General features: G+C 41.1%; 1 protein-coding gene across 1 annotated transcript in view; it reads left to right on the top strand.

Moving 5' to 3' along the window:
• Positions 1-20152, top strand: part of pola1 (polymerase (DNA directed), alpha 1) — a 355602-nt gene that overhangs the window by 250118 nt on the left and 85332 nt on the right. The window contains exon 36 of the mRNA XM_070893369.1: positions 9073-9169. Within this exon, the coding sequence (XP_070749470.1) occupies positions 9073-9169 (97 nt within the window). The remainder of the gene's footprint in view (positions 1-9072; positions 9170-20152) is intronic.

Genomic DNA, 20152 nt, shown 5'->3' with positions numbered 1-20152 from the left:
AACTAGGGGCCATAATTATAATAGTTACTAATAAATCTAATAGGGAATTCAGGAGAAACTTCTTTACCCATAGAGTGGTTAGAATGTGAAACTTGCTACCACAAGGATTAATTGAGTTGACTAGCATAGATGTATTTAAGGGGATGCTATATAAATACATGAGGGAAAAAGGAATAGAAGGATATGTTGATGGGGTTAGATGAATAAGGAGGAGACTCATATGGGGCATAAACACCAGCGTGGATCTGTTGGGCTGAATAGCCTGTTTGTGCTGTAAATACCTGTAATTTTGCCCACACCCTGATAACTGCTAAGATTTGATGCCCAACTAGGATGCACATTTGAACTGTATGCCATGTTACAGATGTTATACTAACTAAAGTTGTTGTCAGTGGTGTTACTTAATAGTCGAGTAGTGTGAATTTTGAATCTTTGATAATTCAGTTCTTGACATACAGGGGCCGAAATTCAGGGTACGGATAAGGCTCGTTACTGCCGTTGTGCAGTGGCCATGCGGCGGAATCAAGTGGCCGCCGCGTTGCAGTCCAACGGCCACCACAACCCAAATTCACCTCGGGGATTTTTCGGGCGGTCCCCACTTCCGCCCCACTGCTGCCGACCGCCCCAAGCGCATCATCAAAGCGCACACTGCCGATCCCCAGCACACTCACGTGAAATTTACCTCAAAAAATCTTTGATCCGTCGCAAGGTACCTCCGACAGCTTTTTCTATCGGTGTGTGTGTGAGCCGCAGCAGCCCTTCAAGGGAAGGGAGCACTGCCACGGCCGCCACGTTTTTTTTTTCCAGCCGATTTCCTGATTGGCCGGACAACCCGTTCTTGGGTGCTAGGCCTTTGGCCCGGCCGAAACTCTCCCAGCTGGCTTAGTGGCCGAACCTAAAAAAATCGCTCCTTCTCTCCCCTTTAAATGAGGGGAGAGACGTGGTGACGCACACGCGCATTGACGTCTCCACCACTGACTAATAGTGGCGGAGACCCAGTCCCATCCCAACTTCCTCCCCCAGTATGATCGACTTCCAGTCTGCTCGGAAAAAAAAGACCTGAATATCGATCAAGAGTACTTAAGGAAGTAGCCCTAGAAATAGTGGATGCATTGGTGATCATTTTCCAACAGTTTATCGACTCTGGATCAGTTCCTATGGACTGGAGGGTAGCTAATGTAACACCACTTTTTAAGAAAGGAGGGAGAGAGAAAACGGGTAATCATAGACCGGTTAGCCTGATATCAGTAGTGGGGAAAATGTTGGAATCAATTATTAAAGATGAAATAGCAGCGCATTTGGAAAGCAATGACGGGATCGGTCCAAGTCAGCATGGATTTATGAAAGGAAATCATGCTTGACAAATCTTCTGAAATTTTGTGAGGATGTAACTAGAAGAGTGGACAAGGGAGAACCAGTGGATGTGGTGTATTTGGACTTTCAAAAAGCTTTTGACAAGGTCCCACACAAGAGATTGGTGTGCAAAATTAAAGCACATGGTATTGGGGGTAATGTACTAATGTGGATAGAGAACTGGTTGGCAGACAGGAAACAGAGAGTTGGGATAAATGGGTCCTTTTCAGAATGGCAGGCAGTGACTAGTGAGGTGCCGCAGGGCTCAGTGCTGGGACCCCAGCTATTTACAATATACATCAATGATTTAGATGAAGGAATTGAATGTAATATCTCCAAGTTTGCAGATGACACTAAGCTGGGTGGCAGTATGAGCTGTGAGGAGGATGCTAAGAGGCTGCAAGGTGACTTGGACAGGTTAGGTGAGTGGGTAAATACATGGCAGATGCAGTATAATGTGGATAAATGTAAGGTTATCCACTTTGGTGGCAAAAACACGAAGGCAGAATATATCTGAATGGCGGCAGATTAGGAAAAGGGGAGGTGCAACGATACCTGGATGTCATGGTACATCAGTCATTGAAAGTTGGCATGCAGGTACAACAGGCGGTGAAGAAGGCAAATGGTATGCTGGCCTTCATAGCAAGAGGATTTGAGTATAGGAATATGGAGTTCTTGCTGCAGTTGTACAGGGCCTTAGCGAGACCTCACCTGGAATATTGTGTACCATTTTGGTCTCCTAACCTTATTATTGAGGGAGTGCCACGAAGATTTACCAGACTGATTCCTGGGATGACAAGACTGACATATGAGGAGAGATTAGATCGACTGGGTCTGTATTCACTGTAGTTTAGAAGGATGAGAGGGGATCTCATGGAAACATAAAATTCTGACGGGACTGGACAGGTTAGATGCAGGAAGCATGTTCCTGATATTTCTATGGTCCTTGCATGTTTCTATAGTCCTAACTACTAGGGGGATCAAGGGGTATGGCAAAAAAGCAGGAATGGGGCCCTGAAGTTTTGCATGTTCAGCCATGAACTCATTGAATGGCGGTGCAGGCTTGAAGGGCCGAATGGCCTACTCCTGCACCTATTTTCTATGTTTCTATGACGTTGGGGAAGTCCAGAACCAGGGGACATAGTCTAAGGATTAGGACTGAGATAAGGAGAAACTTCTTCACTGAGTTGTTAACCTGTGGAATTCCCTACCGCAGAGAGTTGTTGATGCCAGTTCATTGGATATATTCAAGAGGGAGTTAGATATGGCCCTTACGGCTGAAGGGATCAAGGGGTATGGAGAGAAAGCAGGAAACGGGTACTGAGGGAATGTTCAGCCATGATCTTATTGAATGGTGGTGCAGGCTCGAAGGGCCGAATGGCCTACTGCACCTATTTTCTATGTTTCTATGTCAACCTCCTCCGAGACAGCGGTAAAAACACTTTAAAAATTGTAAGTGTGCCAGTTTTCTGGCGGGCCTGAATTTCGGCTCTGCAGTGTTTGTTAAAGAATGAAAAAAAACTTGCATTTATGTAGTGCCTTTCACGGTTTCAGGTTGTCCCAAAGCGTTTTACAGCCAATGAAGTACTTTTAAAGTGTAGTCACTGATGTAATGTAGGAAACACGACAGGCAGTTTGCACACAGCAAGCTCCCACAAACAGCAATATGACATGACCAGGTCATCTCTTTTTTTTTTTAGTGATGTTGGTTGAGGGATAAATATTGTCCCGGACACCGGGGAGAACTCCCTTGATCTTCGAATAGTGCCATGGGATCTTTTGTGCAATTTCAATCAATCCTGGCACTGCATTTATTTTGTCAGTATTTTGAGCTAGTATTTTTAATTTTTGACCCAGGTGAAATAAGATAAACTAATAAAAAAATTTTATAATTCTGGAAAAAATGACAGAAAGCAAAGGGGGCACCGGTTCAAACTAGTGAAAGCTAAATCTCGAGCTGATGTTGCAAAGTTCTTCATTCAAGCATTGTCATCACATGAAATTGATTTACGGGTAGTCTAGCAGAGCTGAAGATTCTGGAATCATTTAAGAAACAGTTGGATATTGTGGCAGGGATCTGTAGGGTATTTCTGAATAGATAAGCTAAGATAGACAGAATGGCCATATTGTTTTGTATTGATTTTGTGATAGCAGTCATTTTTGTATGTTAAAAATGCCTCGCAGGTGTTTCCACTGCACAGGCCTGGGTCGGTCTCTTCAACGTGGGCCTTGCATTCTGCTGCATTTCTCAGGCTTTGAGGAAAGAGGCTGATCCAAGAATACAGCAGTATCACTCTTGATACATTACAATTCCCAAAATGCAGCTTGCTGCTGCCTCTTCTATGTCAAATACAAAGCTGAGCATGTCGAGCAAGGCTGTCAAACAGAAAGTCATTCCATGCTTTGTAGATGACCAATCTTGCTGGGTTTTTTTTAATTTGGGTACTTCAAAACCACATCTAATGTTTGATTGGACAAACCAAAAAAAGTTCTACCAGATGTAGTCTTCTGATTGTAAATTAGTTTCGGGGAAATTTAAAAAAAATGTATGCAGCGAATGGTTTGGATCTGGAATGCAATGTCTGAAAGGGTGGTGGAGACAGACTCAATCATGGCTTTCAAGAGGGAGTTCGATAAGTACCTGAAAAAGAGACCTATACAGTGGGGCCACCACACCTACACCTGGAGTGAAGCTAAACTACAGAACCAGTGGAAAGCTGTTCAACCATCGCCGTCTCCAGGCCAGGTCCAAGACCACTCTAACCTCTGTCGTCGAGCTACAGTACGCAGACGACGCCTGCGTCTGTGCACTCGCAGAGGCTGCACTCCAGGACATAGTCGACGTATTTACCGATGCATATGAAAGCATGGGCCTTACGCTAAACATTAGTAAGACAAAGGTTCTACACCAGCCTGTCCTCGCCGCACAGCACTGCCCCCCAAACATCAAGATCCACGACGTGGCCCTGGACAACGTGGACCACTTCCCCTATCTCGGGAGCCTCCTATCAACAAGAGCAGGCATTGATGATAAGATCCAACACCGCCTCCAGTGCGCCAGGGCAGCCTTCGGTCGGCTGAGGAAAAGAGTGTTTGAAGATCAGTCCCTCAAAACTGTCACCAAGCTCATGGTCTACAGGGCTGTAGTAATACCCGCCCTCCTGTATGGCTCAGAGACGTGGACCATGTACAGTAGACACCTCAAGTTGCTGGAGAAATACCACCAGCGATGTCTCCGCAAGATCCTGCAAATCCCTTGGGAGGACAGACACACAAACATTAGCGTCCTCGTCCAGGCCAACATCCCCAGCATTGAAGCACTGACCACACTTGATCAGCTCCGCTGGGCAGGTCACATAGTTCGCATGCCAGACACAAGACTCCCAAAGCAAGCGCTCTACTCGGAACTCGTCTACGGCAAACGAGCCAAAGGCAGGCAGAGGAAACGTTGCAAGGACACCCTCAAAGCCTCCCTGATAAAGTGTGACATCCCCACTGACACCTGGGAGTCCTTGCCCATCGACCGCCCTAAGTGGAGGAAGTGCATTCGGGAGGGCACTGAACTCCTCGGGTATCGTCGCCGAGAACATGTAGAAATCAAGCGCAGGCAGCGAAAGGAGCATGCGGCAAACCGGGCTCCCTGCCCACCCTTTCCCTCTGACTATCTGTCCCACCTGTGACAGAAACTGTGGTTCTCGTATTGGACTGTACAACCACCCTAAGAACTCATGTTAAGATTGGAAGCAAGTCTTCCTCGATCCCGAGGGACTACCTACTATGATGACCAATTTAGATCTGGCTGCGAAGAGAGATGTGTATTCTGGTAGTTACATTGGCCTTTTTGGATCCTACACTGGTCCCACAATTTCATAAAGCATTACTTTGCAAGAATTACCTGTGGAATGTAGAGGATAATGAATTAAGAGTAAAATTTCTTAATTGCAGATTTTTTTTTACTAAAGGTGTCTTTGTGGTAAGCCATCATGTTCTCTCCCGGTTCCCTCAGTGATGTTTGGTCTGTTGGATTGCATTCCTAGGATTGGAGTCTTGTGTATAATTAGATCTAGCATATAAAGATTTCTGTTGAATTATGTCTTTGAAATATCTTGCTGAGGAAAATGCACTAAGTTTTCTGTACACATTGCTTTGTGTGCACGTTATTTAGCATGGTTAACCAGTAGAGTAATACAGCTGGATCCCTGTTTTAGGATTATGATATAGCCTCTTGTGTTCCAGAGACACTGAAGGGTGGCATACACAGTGTGTATGTGTTATGTATGCCACCCTCACACCGGTCTTAAGTGTGAGTGTATATATAACTCAAGGCTATGGATGAAGTCCTCTTAAATTGGCAGTGCTACCTTGGGATTTATTTTTCTCCATTAATTGAATAACCAGATTTGAAAAATAAAATATGTGACCTCTAAGCATGACTAGTCTTCCTTTTTGTTTGCTTATTTGTTTTTTTTTGAGGGAGTGGGGGGGGAAAGGGGGAGGCAGTTTTATGTTTTGCCTCTTATTCCTCATCTACCATAGACAAGTGCAACCAATCGAACGGTTGCCATCATCAGTAGTTGCTAATGTGTCTTTCTGAAGTGGCACCTTAAACTCTGTGCTGAATAAAACATTAACTTCCTCACCCAGCCCTTGTCCTGACTCAATTCAAGCTTCACAGCTTTATTGACAGAAAATGGTTACCAACCCACTTTTATCGTGAGGCGAAAGATTGACTATTATTGTGTCCAGATTAAATGAGAGAGTAATGTTACCCCTGCTTGATTGTATTGTAATTGGTCAGAGTTATGTACAGGTGCATTTCGTAATATTTTCAGTAAATTAAAAAAAAATTCTCTCTGCCTTTTATTGATGTACGTTTAAATGCCCATTAGGGCTTCCTTTTTTCCTGTGGAAATTGCAGCATGTTAATTTTCACACAAATTACAGCAATAGCAGGTATCTCTATTTGATATATTGTAACAGGAGCAATCAAAGATAATTGAGTGCCTTTCAGATGGAAACTGGTGCATTCACTTCAATTCAAAGCGAGTCCATTTATCGCCTAATCGGTCTTTAAACAGTAAATTTCTGGAACAAAAATTCTTGTCATAATTTTGCTTAAGTGTATTTGGAAATCACAGTCCTTTGAGCAAGGATAATTGAAATCAAATCCCTTTCAATGGAGATGACATTTCTACATTTTCCCAGTTGAAATTAATTTCAAAAATTGAGCATGAATATCGTCAAATGGCAGGCAATTATAGCTTTCAATGGGAAGAAATTATGCGCACAAAAAAGTGGAGACATCAAATACTGCATCAGCTAAATGTCTTTGTTTCCAACTGTGTTTGCCTTGTAAAGATTTACATATTTTCTGCAGATATTGACTCATCATGCAACCCTGAGATGCAGATAGCCTCCCTTCTTTATTTGAGCCCATTAACAGTAACTAAAATAAGAACATTTTTAGCTTCATGAGAACTGATTGGATTTTTTTTAACTGCAGCTGCAAAAAGTGTTAGCTTTATTCAGGCTAGTCACTCAAAATGGGATTTGAGGACATGGTGAAAATGACTATCTATTGTAAATACACAGGTCTTGAAAGTAATTTCGATGTAATCATACTACCTTTTAGAACTAGATCGGCAATTGTTTCAATAGCCAAAAAAAAAATGGTGTAACTGAAATATATTTCATATCTGCAATTGACTGGCCAGGGGAGGGCAACAGGTCATTTCCTTTATTAAGGTCTTGCGCAAATGTTATGAAGAGGAGAGTCTCTTAAGAAACAATTTCACAGCTGGTTTGCTCCTTACTCACTCAGGCCTAAAAATGTGCTGAATTCCTGGTGAAAAGAGACATAGATGTCACTCCCAAACAAAGACAGGTGCTAAACTGCAGGAGATGGAGAGAGGTGAAAATGGTATCCAGCTTTAATAGCAAAAGCAAATGTTAGCTAATGGCCCGTTCTCAGGAACTCGTTAAGTCATCTCTAAGCAACCAAAAGATAATTGACACCGTTTATTTCTGCTGGTATGTTTTCCTCAAAGTGGTTTGCTTTATTTGATTGAATTTAGTTCCCCTTCAGGGTGAAAGATCGGTCCTCCAATTTTTCTTTTTTTTTAAAAAAACACAGCTAAACGGACAAAAATGAATCATAGAAACCCATTTGTGATTGTCCGGACTGACAAAATGATATGATATATAGACTCAGACAGGTTAATTAATTGGCCAAGGAAAATATAAACAGACCTTTTTTTTGAGTAAAGCGCTTGTCATTGGGGGACAAAAAGGAAATGTGAAAATTGTTTATACTATTGCATAAATGTTTGTAATTGACCTGACCTGTTAGCTGTGTTTTTTTTTTAATTACTTTGCTAACACTTGGTGGGATAGTTGTACAGAAATAGCTGTTTTCATCATTTAATGTGCAAGCATTTGATGGGGGTTTTTGAGCTGGAAATGCTTCATGGAAATTGGAGCACAGAAAGATGTAACAAAATCTATGATAAGTAGTTATAGAAACATAGAAAATAGGTGCAGGAGTAGGCCATTCGGCCTTTCGAGCCTGCATGGTCAAGTCTATGGGTTTCGTTTTAGATAGTGACCACAGATTTAATGGGTAAAAGATTTGGCACTGTCCAGGTGTAGAAAGGCATGCAATGTGTATAAATGGAAAATGGCTTTCTTGACGGGGAAATGCATGTGTTGAATTCTCAGCATCGCTAACCCTACAAGCAAAACAAATTAAAAAATTATTTTTTTTAAATGCTGCTTAACCTAGGCATTATTTTACATTATAGGAGATTGTTTAGGTGTTGGCTAATTTTTTTTCTTATTAGGGGCCACTGCAAGTAGCTACCATTTCTGCCATAGCTGTCAATATAGATTGTCAATGGCTGCTACAGCTGGCTGGCAAGAGTATTGTATATCCATTACCAGCTACAAAGCACTTTGCATTTCTGAATTGACAAGCAGTTATATTGACCTAGCGCTTATTATGGGTCAACAGCTGCGTTAACCAACGGAAGGACTGAGGGGCAATTAAAATGAATTGGCAAAAATATATCTTCCTAATTTACTCAAATTTGTTATTTATGCTAACATTGTATGGCTTCTATGGTGACACTAAACAGAATGGACCCAATAATGGCAATTAACAAAAAAATATAATGGCTAATCAAATTGACAGCAACTGTTTCTCATCATCTCGACACACAATGCATTATCAAAACAAACTATTATAAAGGAGGCAATTTCACTGTTCTATTCAACCAGCTGCATGTGTGCAGTCAGGGAGATGTGTACCGTCAATTACTGCTGAATCTAAAACTAAACAAATAACTGAATCACTATCCTTGGGTTTTTAGATGAATAAGTAATCACATTTTTGACAAATAGTACAGATTATCATATTTGTCAGATGATGTGAAAAGAGCAGTTTGCTGAGAACACATTCCTTTTAGTCGCAGAGCCCGATCTAAACCTAGTTGTGTGGTTAAATATTAGTTTTTTTTTAAAGTATGATGGCAGGGCTAATGGAAGCATAGGAAAGTAAATTGGAATTGGAAATTTCGTGCCATTTAGTTAGAAGTAATGTCTTAGTATTGTAAAAGTTTTTTTTAAAGGTGAACTTTGAATTTGAAATTACAGCAGTCATATATTAATATATCATTTTCTCTCTTCTTCACCCCCCCCATCCCCTCCCCCTTCCCCCTCCAGTATCCGGATAAGGCCCTGTACACCCAGCTCTGCTATTATCGCTACATATTTGACTGGGATTATGCACATGAAAAGGTTCTGTCTGAACAGGATAAAGGTAAGCATAAAAATAAAATTCCTAATGGGTTCAATGTCCATGGTTTAATGATGATATTATTTATAGTAAGAAAATGTGCAGACGCAGTACTTAACAATAGTATTTATTTGTGAAAGAAATTGGTTGAACATGAGCTTGGCCTGGTGGTTTCATGTGTGCCTTGGTCTGACATGGGAAATTTGTTCAGTGTTGATGCAACTTCCCCAATCTACTTCTGCAGCTTTTTTCTCCCCATAATTTAATATGTCCTGATATTTTCATTCATTGATATAGGAGCTTCAGTATGTGTGTGCCAGAGTAACACTAGGACATGTCTATTACCTAATAATCTGAAATAAAGAATGGAAATGCTGGAAGTACACAGCAAACTAATCAGCATTTGAATGCGAAAGGCAGGTTAACATTTTGAATGGGATTTATCCCAATTGGTTTTGACACAGGGATGTATTGTCTACAATAATTCTGGTTAAGTGGCTTTACTTCAATATTTAATAAGCACATAATTTATGTATTTCATGGGGGGGGGAAGTTGCTTCTGTCCACTATTATGGTACCATCATAGAAAGATACGACCAGGAGTGAACCATTCAGCCCCTCTGCCTGTTGCACCATTCATGCCTGATCAGTACCTCAACATGTACCTGCCATTGCTCCATATCCCTTGATACTTTTACCTAACAATCTATCTATTGAAAATTTCAATTGAGCCAGGATTCACAATGTTTTTTTTGGGGGGGTGACTTCTGGATTTCCACTACACTGTGTGGAAAAATTGCTCCCTGATTTCAGTCCTAAATGTTCTTGCTCTAATTTTAAGATTATGCTCTTTTGTTCTGGATTCCTCCACCAGAGGAAATAGTTTATCTGTACCCTGCAGAATCTCTATCACTTTAAAGTCTTCAATTAGATCACCCCTCAACCTTGTAAACTCAAGGGAATACAAGCCAAGTTTATGAAACTTGTCGTCATAATTTAACTCTTAAGTCCTAAGTCTTAAGTTGTGAATTTAATTTATTTGCAAAGTGTTTAATAAATTATTTATTGATGCATAATGTATTTAGAACGCAAAAAGTAAATTTAGTATTTGTTGTATATATTACTTGTTCTTCTGTCCTGAAAACCCCTCCGTACGGATTCACTTTGGCCAAACAATGTTCATCAATATTCCCACTCCATTGTGCCTTTTTAGACTATCCTTTCGACATCAGTTGACCACTTCCACTTCAATTAAAGCACCTATACAAACACAAGCCAAATAAAAAGCCAAAGTGTTGGATTTAAGATAACGTTTTTATTAAAGCAAATTGGCCATCATGATAACTTAATTTAAAAGCAGGAAGAGAGCCTGAAATTGAGTGTTGAGACAGTAGACTGGCTGCCTTTTGGGATTTCTGTTCATGGCTTTATTGAAGCTGTACATTTCTTGAATATTAGTTTTTCTCGTTGACTCAACTTTAATTGTACACTTGATGTAGTTTGACAATTATCAAAAAGTAGTAATCTTAAAAATAACTAGACCAAAGAGACCAAGGTATTTCTTTTGGGGTATCACAAAACCATAGTAATTGCAACATAAAAACAAAAACTCATGATGTAACTACATTATTACAATAACTGTGGTAATTGCAAGTCAAGAGGAAAGATACTCTTGCATTCGTAATGATGATATGGGTATTTTTCAGTTGTACTCAGTAACACTTTAGTATAAAAAGGTTACTTGAGCTTAATTGGGGAACAGTCTAACAGACCACAGTGGACAAATTAAGGTAATGTAGCAGGTGAATATTGAATGGAATGATGTGCAATTTTAACCCTTGCCTTACTCAATAAACAGGAACTTGTACAAATAGCACAATAAATACTGTAACTGGAAGATCAGGGATTAAAACAATTATGAAAACGTTGCTTTAAATTTTAAAAGGTCACAAATGACCATTGGTCACTGGAATAACTAGAAAATGCTAATCCTGTTGGACCAGCCTCTAGTATCTTCCAAAGTTAACACTGCTAGATTTAAATGTGATTGTTCTTGACCTCTACTAATCAATCGGATATCGACAACACAATTTTGAAGAATGGTCTTACATTTTTGAATTAAGAACATAAAATGCCTCCCACCTGAAACATTGGCCTCTGAGATGCTGACCAATCTGTTCATTCCCAGCTTTTCATTTCAAAAAGCTAGCATTTTGTTTTTATATCTATCTATCCTTATAAGCTTGCAGAACATCCTGCACCTAAAAAATCTTTTAAACTTGCTTTGTTCGACTCGATTTTAGCTCAATTTTCTCCACCATTCATGCTTGATATTTTGAAATTCGATCATTTTCACACGCACATGCACAAGGGGGCGCTTTACCAAACTGGGCAGATAATTGGGTAAGCTAAGTCTTGAATTGATTCAATTAAATAATTTGTGTGTTTTTTTTAAACTTCTAATTATTCAACATTTATGAGCATTTTATTGTAAACTAACCAAGAAACACAAGCATAGCAGAATTTTATTTTTCATTCCTGGGATTTGGGCATTGCTGGCAAGGCCCACATTTATTACCCATCCCTAATTGCTCTTGAGAAAGTGGTGGTGAGCCGCCGCCTTGAACCGCTACAGTCTGTGTGGTGAAGGTACTCCCACAGTGCTGTTGGGAGGAAGGGTGGGGGAGTTCCAGGATTTTGACCCAGCAACAATGAAGGAACGACGATATATTTCCAAGTCAGGATGGTGTGTGACCTTGAGGGTAACTTGCAGGTGATGGTGTTTCCATGCGCCTGCTGCTCTTGCCCTTCTAGGTGATAGAGGTCACAGGTTTGGGAGCTGCTGTCGAAGAAGCCATTATGAGTTGCTGAAGTGCACCTTGTCGATAGTACTCACTGTAGCCACGATGCGCTGGTGGTGGAGTGAATGAATGTTAATGGTGACGGATGTTGTGCCAATAAAGTGGGCTGCTTTGTCCTGAATTGTGTTAAGTTTTGTGAATGTTGTTGGATCTGCACTCATCCAGGCAAGTGGAGAGTATTTCACCATACTCCTGACTTGTGCCTTGTAGATGGTGGTAGAGGTTTCATGAGGTGAGACATTTACCTCAGAATACCCAGCCTGCTCTTGTAGCCACAGTATTTATGTGGCTGGTCCAGTTAAGTTTCTGGTCAATGGGGACCCCCAGGGTGGTGGGGGATTCTGCGATGGTAATGCCGTTGAATGTCAAGAAATGAAATCGCACCTGTGGCCACACAGCCACTGGAAGTACTCTTAAAACTGTGTCCCGTATGAGCCTTTGAAGTGATTTAGTAAAACTTGTGTTTAGACTTATTCTTTTGCATTGCATTTTGTTTTCTCAATGTTTTGATTGAGTGAGCATTTCATTTGTTGCCTCTTTACAGTTTCAATTTGATTTCCTTTCCTATCATCAATGTTTTCTCTTTACAAAAAAAAATAATTTGTGCATGGTACTTTTAAATTTGCTGCGCAGTATCTTAAATGCGAACAACTTGTGAGCGGACTGCGCGGTGCCTTACCGAATGCTGCACGGGCACAGCTGAGAGGGGAAGCCTATTATTAAAGCTGGTATTCCAGAAATAGGCAACAATGCCCTGCATTAAGCATGGGAATTCCACTGGGAATGCTGCTTGCTTCAGTCAGGGGTGGAAAGTAGAAAGGGTGAACAGAAGAGGTAGCTGCATCTGCCTGAGAGGAAGGATCAGCAGACGTGTATCTGTCCAGAGAGCCATATGTATAAACCTTCCTCAATGTGTCAGGGCAGTTGTGTTTTCACTATTTATGTTTCAACAGGGTTGGTGGAACTTTGCCACCTTCTCCATCTGGATTTCTCCTGTAGGACAGGCAGTGCCCTGCCTGTAGTGGTGAAAGGAAAACTTCCATGAACTTCTAAGCCACTGTTTCCTTTCACGGTGTCTTGGGTGGCATATACCAGGTCAGCTAGCATGCAGTGCACCACTGCATAGAGCGGGTGAATGAGGCATTGTTTGCTAGGCCGACAAGTTCATAACTTTCCCTAAGGATGAGGAGCAGGAGAAGGCTCTTCACTTTTTCAGAGTGGCAGGATTCTCAAACGCACATAACCCAATTCATGCCACCCATCTGGCCATACAGGCTCATTTTGCTGTTTTTATAAACCAGATAGTAATAGCTTGTTACCCCAGCTCTCTCCTGAGGAAGCTTCTTAATGACAAGAGACTGCTCCAGACAAAGAGAAGGCCAATAATAGTGCAAACAGTAACGTTTATAGCACTAGGCAGGAAAGCAGTTGTGACAGGAGAGACAAGTATACTTTTTGATTGGCTGAATTAAATTCACAACTTTTGATTTACTGGGAATTGACGTATGTTTAACCAGCCAACCACACTGATTATATTGCAAGCCTCATTTAATCCCAGTTGCAGAATAAAGAAAACCGGTTTTAATGTTTGATTGTGACAGTACCTTGTTCAATTCCAACGATTAGTTTGTGGTTGCTTTTCAGCAACATATGTCTGGCCAGTGGTCTCCTGCACAATTCTTAATATTTAGCATGGGCTGATAAGTACATAAGAAGCAGGGGTAGGCCACACAGCCCCTCGAGCCTGCTCCGCCATTCAGTAAGATCATGGCTGATCTTCTACCTCAACTCCACTTTCCTGCTCTATCCCCATACCCCTTGATTCCCTTAATCTGGAAAACATCTATTCTTAAATTGTTACTTTAGCAAAGACTTGCTTTAGCTACTTTTATGTATTGTCAAATAAGATTATTGAAACTTAGTACAAATTGCTTTTTAACTAATTCACATTTAAGGTTGCTAGATGTTAATGTTTTTTCAGAAGCTCGGTTCATTTTTCATGTACAAACCAATAGGCAATCCCCCACCATCAGCATCCTGGGGGTCACCATTGACCAGAAACTTAACTGGACCAACCATATAAATATTGTGGTTACAAGAGCAAGTCAGAGGCTGCGTACTCTGCAGCGAGTGACTCACCTTTTGACTCCCCAAAGCCTTTCCATCATCTACAAGACACAAGTGTGATGGAATACTCTCCACTTGCCTGGATGAGTGCAGCTCTACAAAACAACACTCAAGAAGCTCAACACTATTCAGGACAAAGCAGCCCGCTTGATCGACATCCTATCCACCACCTTTAAAATTCACTCCCTCCACCACCGGCGCAGCGTGTACCAGCTACAAGATGCACTGCAGCAACTCGCCAAGGCTTCTTCGACAGCACCTCCAAAATCCGCGGCCACTACCGTCCAAAAGGACAAGGGCAGCAGCAGGCGCGTGGCAACACAAATACCTCCAACTTCCCCTCCAAGTCACACACCATCCTGACTTGGAAATATATCGCCGTTCCTTCATGGTTGCTGGATCAAAATCCTGGAACTCCCTCCCTAACAGCACTGTGGGAGTACCTTCACAACACTGATTACAGCGGTTCAAGAAGGCAGCTCACCACCACCTTCTCCAGGGCAAATAGGGATGGGCCTTGCCAGTGACTGGCACATTCGATTAACGAATAATAAAAATTAAAAAATGATTCAAACAATAAGAAGCTATTAGGCGACGGCTTTGGTATATTACAGCAACTCAGCAACTGTGCAGGCCCGTTCTTTTCTCCTCGTCCTCAGTGCACATAAACCCTGATTTTGTGTTGCATCAGTTTTTATTTCCTCAGCTTTGGCAATACTGCTCTGTTGCTGCACTTGCAGAAAAAAAAATATATTTGAATGGGTCCTGGCTTCTCTTTGTCTGTATCTCCATAGCAGTCTCTTGCTCTAAAGGAGCTTCCTTCAGCTAGGGGGAGACAACTGGTGTGGGCCCGCTAGTCTATAATCGTAGTCAATCTTGCACCTCAACAGGCCAACGAGATAAGTACAAGTGGATCAAGGAGATATTAGTTTCTTCAATAACCAAGAAGGAACCAATATCAAACAATATACAACAAATGGCATTACCAAACAATAGAATTTATAACTGTACAAGAGATTAAAGTTTTTATTGTCAAGTTAGTTGAGCAGCTATTTAAGGAAATTCAAAGGGAAATTGGATATAAACTTGAAAAGAATAAATTTGCATGGTTGTGGCAAAAGAGTAGGGAAGTGGGAAAATTGGATAGCTCTTTGGCTCAGGCTTGATGGGCTGAATGGCCACCATCTGTGCTGCATGATTCTAAGAATTAAACTGTCTTGGAAAGGGAGGTATCTGTATACTTTCCCAGCAATTCATCTCATAGCCAAGGCCCAATGAGAGAAGACATCAGCAATATTGGTGATGGCATACTAATTTAAAGCAAACTTAATTTTTGAACTGGAATACTGACTAGCTGTTGGTGATTCTACATAGATGCACATTATTGTCTCATTTTTGTCTAAGTTTCTTGTCTTATGGCATCAACTAGATCACTGTTGGCCTTTCCTTCTAACAGATCAAAATCTAATGCCAGTGAGGTCTTCCTTGGGTTACGAGGTTGCCCAAGTGATGACATTTAAAAGTATCAGAGTCCTCTTGTGTGTGTCTCCTCCCCTTTTGGGTGACGCTCATACATTTATATATGAGATTAGGTTCCATTGATTGGGCTGAAGGACATCACAACAAATATTGACATTTTCTTGAGGGACCCTTCCTACCTTATGAAAGGCAATGTCAACAGTGCTGATCATTGCAAGAAACACTTTTATTACTATACAACAATAGAAATTTTAAAAAATGCCAATTTGAATACAGAATTCTTAAGACACTTTACTGGAGACATAAGAACATAAGAATTAGGAACAGGAGTAGGCCATCTAGCCCCTCGAGCCTGCTCCGCCATTCAATAAGATCATGACATGCAACATACATGGCCCAAATAGACAGTAAACTGATAACTATGGGCTACCTATGGTTTGCAGGCCCCAGTTTCAAAACTTATTTCTGGTGCTGGAGTCAACAAGGCTGGCCTCATGGTTAAATCTCATCTTTGGGCTTGTGCAAGAACCAGTGAACTGATGCCCAGATTCAGCGTGTTTATGGTTCTGTTTTCTGCTTACTTTTTTTATTTTATTCTTTTCTCTTAACTCCCTCCCTGATCGTGAGCAAAGTATCTGCAGATATTTTTTAATTGTTTTTTAAAACTTGCATTTTTTGTTGTTGTGCTGGTACCAAGGTGGTGACGAGAGATGGTACAGGAAGCTTTCGAATACACCAGAATCTTTATTGTTAAGTTACACAGCACTTTAACTGAGGCAGTTCCACTGAACATTCAAATATTTATTAGGTATCCACATAGTACAACTGTGGCATAAATAATGTTTTGCCAGATTCTGGATTTTGTGCTTGTTTATTTACTATGTTCTGGATTCTAACCTGCCATATAAGATAGGTGTCTTGCAGTGGGGAATTATTTTAGTCTCTTCTGACTGCGACCAATAAATTGTCACCGTTAATGAGAAAATAAGTCTTTCTAACTCGTGTCCATCCCTTATTAGACATGATCTTCCATTTGAAAATGTGCATGTGTTGAATTGTCCTGTGTGTGCGTGTCTGCAAGAAGTATCATAGAATGGTTACAGCACAGAAGGAGGCCAGCCCATCAATCCTGTGCCAGGCCTTTGCAGCAGCCCTCCAGCTAGTCCCCACTCCCCTGCCCTTTCTCCATAGCCCTGCAAAATGTTTTCCTTCAGTTACTTATCCAATTGCCTTTTGAAAGCCACAATTGAGTCTGCCTCCACCCCCTTTCAGGCAGTGCATTCCAGATCCTAACCAATTGCTGCTTTAAAAAGTTTTTTCTCATGTCGCCTTTGGTTCTTTTGCCAATCCCCTTAAATCGTGTTCTCTGATTCTCAACCCTTCCGCCATTGGGAGCAGTTTCTCCATCTACTATGTCTAGACCCCTCATAATTTGGAACACCTCTATCAAATCTCCTCTCAACCTTCTCTGCGCTAAGGAGAACAACCCCAGCTTCTCTATACTATCCACGTAACTGAAGTCCCTCATCCCTGGAATCATTCTCGTAAATCTTTTCTATACTCTCTCTAAGGCCTTCACATCCTTCCTAAAGTGCTGTGCCCAGAATTGGACACAACACTCCAGTTGAGGCCGAACCACTGTTTTATAAAGGTGGTTCATCTGCCTCTATTTATGAAGCCCAGGATCCCGTATGCTTTTTTAACCTCTTTCTCAACCTGCCCTACCATTTTCAACGATTTGTGCACATATAACCCCAGGTCTCTCTGTTCATGCACCCCCTTTAGAATTGTACCCTTCAGTTTATATTGCCTCTCCTCATTCTTCCTACCAGAACGTATCACTTCGCACTTTTCTGCATTACATTTCATCTGCCACATGCCGACCATTCCACCAGCCTGTCTGTGTCTTCTTGAAGTCTATCACTATCTTCCTTACTGTTCACTATACTTCCAAATATTGTAACATCAGAAACTTATCTTTCATTGATGTATTTTTGTATTGGTGATTAGCAATCTGTTGCAATGTACACCTGTAAATGCTGATTTGTGATCCCAGTTAAAAGATTTCATTGAGTTTTATCCAAACTTATGAGTGATCTCTTCAACACTAGGTCAGTTTAAAATATGGGTGTGACTTAGACCACTGAACATTCTTTGGGACCTGGGTTTGAATCCAGCCCAAATGATGGGATTGGGGTTTCTCTTCTATGGCTGCATGGGTACGAAATGATTTGAGTCGAGTTCCAAATAGCTAAAATTCTGCACTACAAGCTACTCAGAATAACAACCTACCCGATTGAACCCTAGCTGCGGATGAATCAAAAGCGCCCTGGGTTAGTCTGCATTCTACGTGATGTGCTCATTTGCCTCTCGGCCGGGGTGGGGAGTCGGTGGGCCTTTACTCCCCAACACTGGGCAAAAGTGGCAAGTGCTCGACTGTTGAGTACTAATATCCCTCACCCTTGATGAGCTTTCACTTACAGCCCCAGCAGAAAGATCATTCCCAGCATCCAAAATTTAAAAAATACTTTACAAATCAATGAACTGGTCAGGTGGGCAGAACAGTGGCAAATGGAATTTAATCCGGAGAAGTGTGAGGTAATGCATTTGTGGAGGGCTAACAAGGAAAGGGAATACACATTAAATAGTAGGATACTGAGAAGTGTAGAGGAACAGAGGGACCTTGGCGTGCATGTCCACAGATCCCTGAAGGTAACAAGCCAGGGCGATAAGGTGGTTAAGAAGGCATACGGAATACTTGCCTTTATTAGCCGAGGCATAGAATACAAGAGCAGGGAGGTTATGCTTGAACTGTATAAAACACTGGTTAGGCCACAGCTGGAATATTGCGTGCAGTTCTGGTCACTGCATTACAGGAAGGACTTGATTGCACTGGAGAGGGTACAGAGGAGATTTACGAGAATGTTGCTGGAAGAGGAGAATCTAAGCTGAGGACAGATTGAATAGGCTGGGTTTGTTTTCCTTGGAACAGAGGAGGCTGAGGGGGGATCTCATTAAGGTGTATAAAATTATGAGGGGCCTAGATATAATGGATAGAAAGGGCCTATTTCCCTTAGCATAAGGGTCAACAACCAGGTGGCATAAATTTAAAGTAATTGATGGAAGGTTTAGAGGGGATTTGAGGGGAAATTTCTTCTCTCAGGGTTGTGGGGGTCTGGAACTCACTGCCTGAAAGGGTGGTAGAGGCTGAAACCCTCACCATATTTAAAAAGTACTTGGATGTGTGCTTGAAGTGCTGTAACCTGCAGGATTATGGATCGAGAGCTGGTAAGTGGGATTAGGCTGGATAGCCTCTTGGCTGGCATGGACACGATGGGCCGAAATGGCCTCCTTCCGTGCTGCAAACTTCTATGATTCTATATTATGTGCTACATTCCCTGATGAAGGATCTAGATTTCTGCTGTCACGAAATACTCAGAGTTTGAATAAAATGCTAATTTATGAATTAACTAAACTGAACCAAGACAAATGTACTTATTTGATGAAAATTAGAATCTTTCTGTTTAAAATAATAACATTTGCATGTCTATATACTTGCTATACTGTGATTTTGAAAATCTTTTACAAGCATTATTGCAGGGAATTGAGCCGCTGAATGTAAGTAATTGTCGAAGAATTGAATCCTATTATACTTATTCTTTCATTTGCTTCTTCAGAGTATAGCATTGTCCTCCAGTGCACAGCTTCAATAGAGAAAGAAACAGAAAGAAGAAAACAGCTAGTGAGCAATAGGAGAAATGTATAAAAACTGAGAGCCTGTAATTGGCAAAAGGAACGATTAAAGCATGTAATTATGAAAGAATGGGGGACACAAAGTGTGGAGAAACAAATAAAATCAATTTATCTGTCATTTTCTGCAGAAACTTGTGACCAGGTTGCTATAATGAGATTCTTTCTGTGTCCTGAGGTACTCTGGTTTTACATGCCAGCCCTGTATTTTGAATGCACTTTGGTACTCATTTCCGTGATGGAGTATAACCTTTTAAAAGATTGTGATTGGCATCCTGTTTTTGATACATGCAATCATAGTGCATGTTAAATTCAGAGGGCTTGTCCAATCAAGAATTCAATACAAGAAGAGGTGGTAGCTAGAATATAACCCACTCTAATAAGTGAATATGTTGATTGAAAACAACTTCTAGATTGAGGAAATGATAGATTGTAATTGGGATGAAAGATGAGCATGATGGTGCTTATGTAATCGAAATGGATCATGTATTTTAGTAATAGTAACTCATTTAAGAAGGGCGATCTGGGATTCTTTTCCATATTCTGGGTTATTGATTGGCGATGTGACAATTTTTAATGCTGCAGTAATGGTGGCACTGTAGCAATGGCCATGCTGCAAACAATACACCAAATAATCTACGTCTCTTATCTAAACGGACATGTAGTTTCCCCTACTTTTGAGTGACCATGAAAATGCTTGGCATTAGGATCAAGTTCCCTCTGCTTCGCTGAGTTTTGAGTATTACAAGAATTAATATTTCTGATACATGCCTTTAGGTATATTTGTTGT

This window comes from Pristiophorus japonicus, chromosome 11, assembly GCF_044704955.1.
Source record: "Pristiophorus japonicus isolate sPriJap1 chromosome 11, sPriJap1.hap1, whole genome shotgun sequence".
Taxonomy (NCBI): Eukaryota; Metazoa; Chordata; class Chondrichthyes; family Pristiophoridae; genus Pristiophorus; species Pristiophorus japonicus.
The sequence above is the reverse complement of the archived record's forward strand: the minus strand, read 5'-3'. Positions and strand labels throughout refer to the sequence as shown.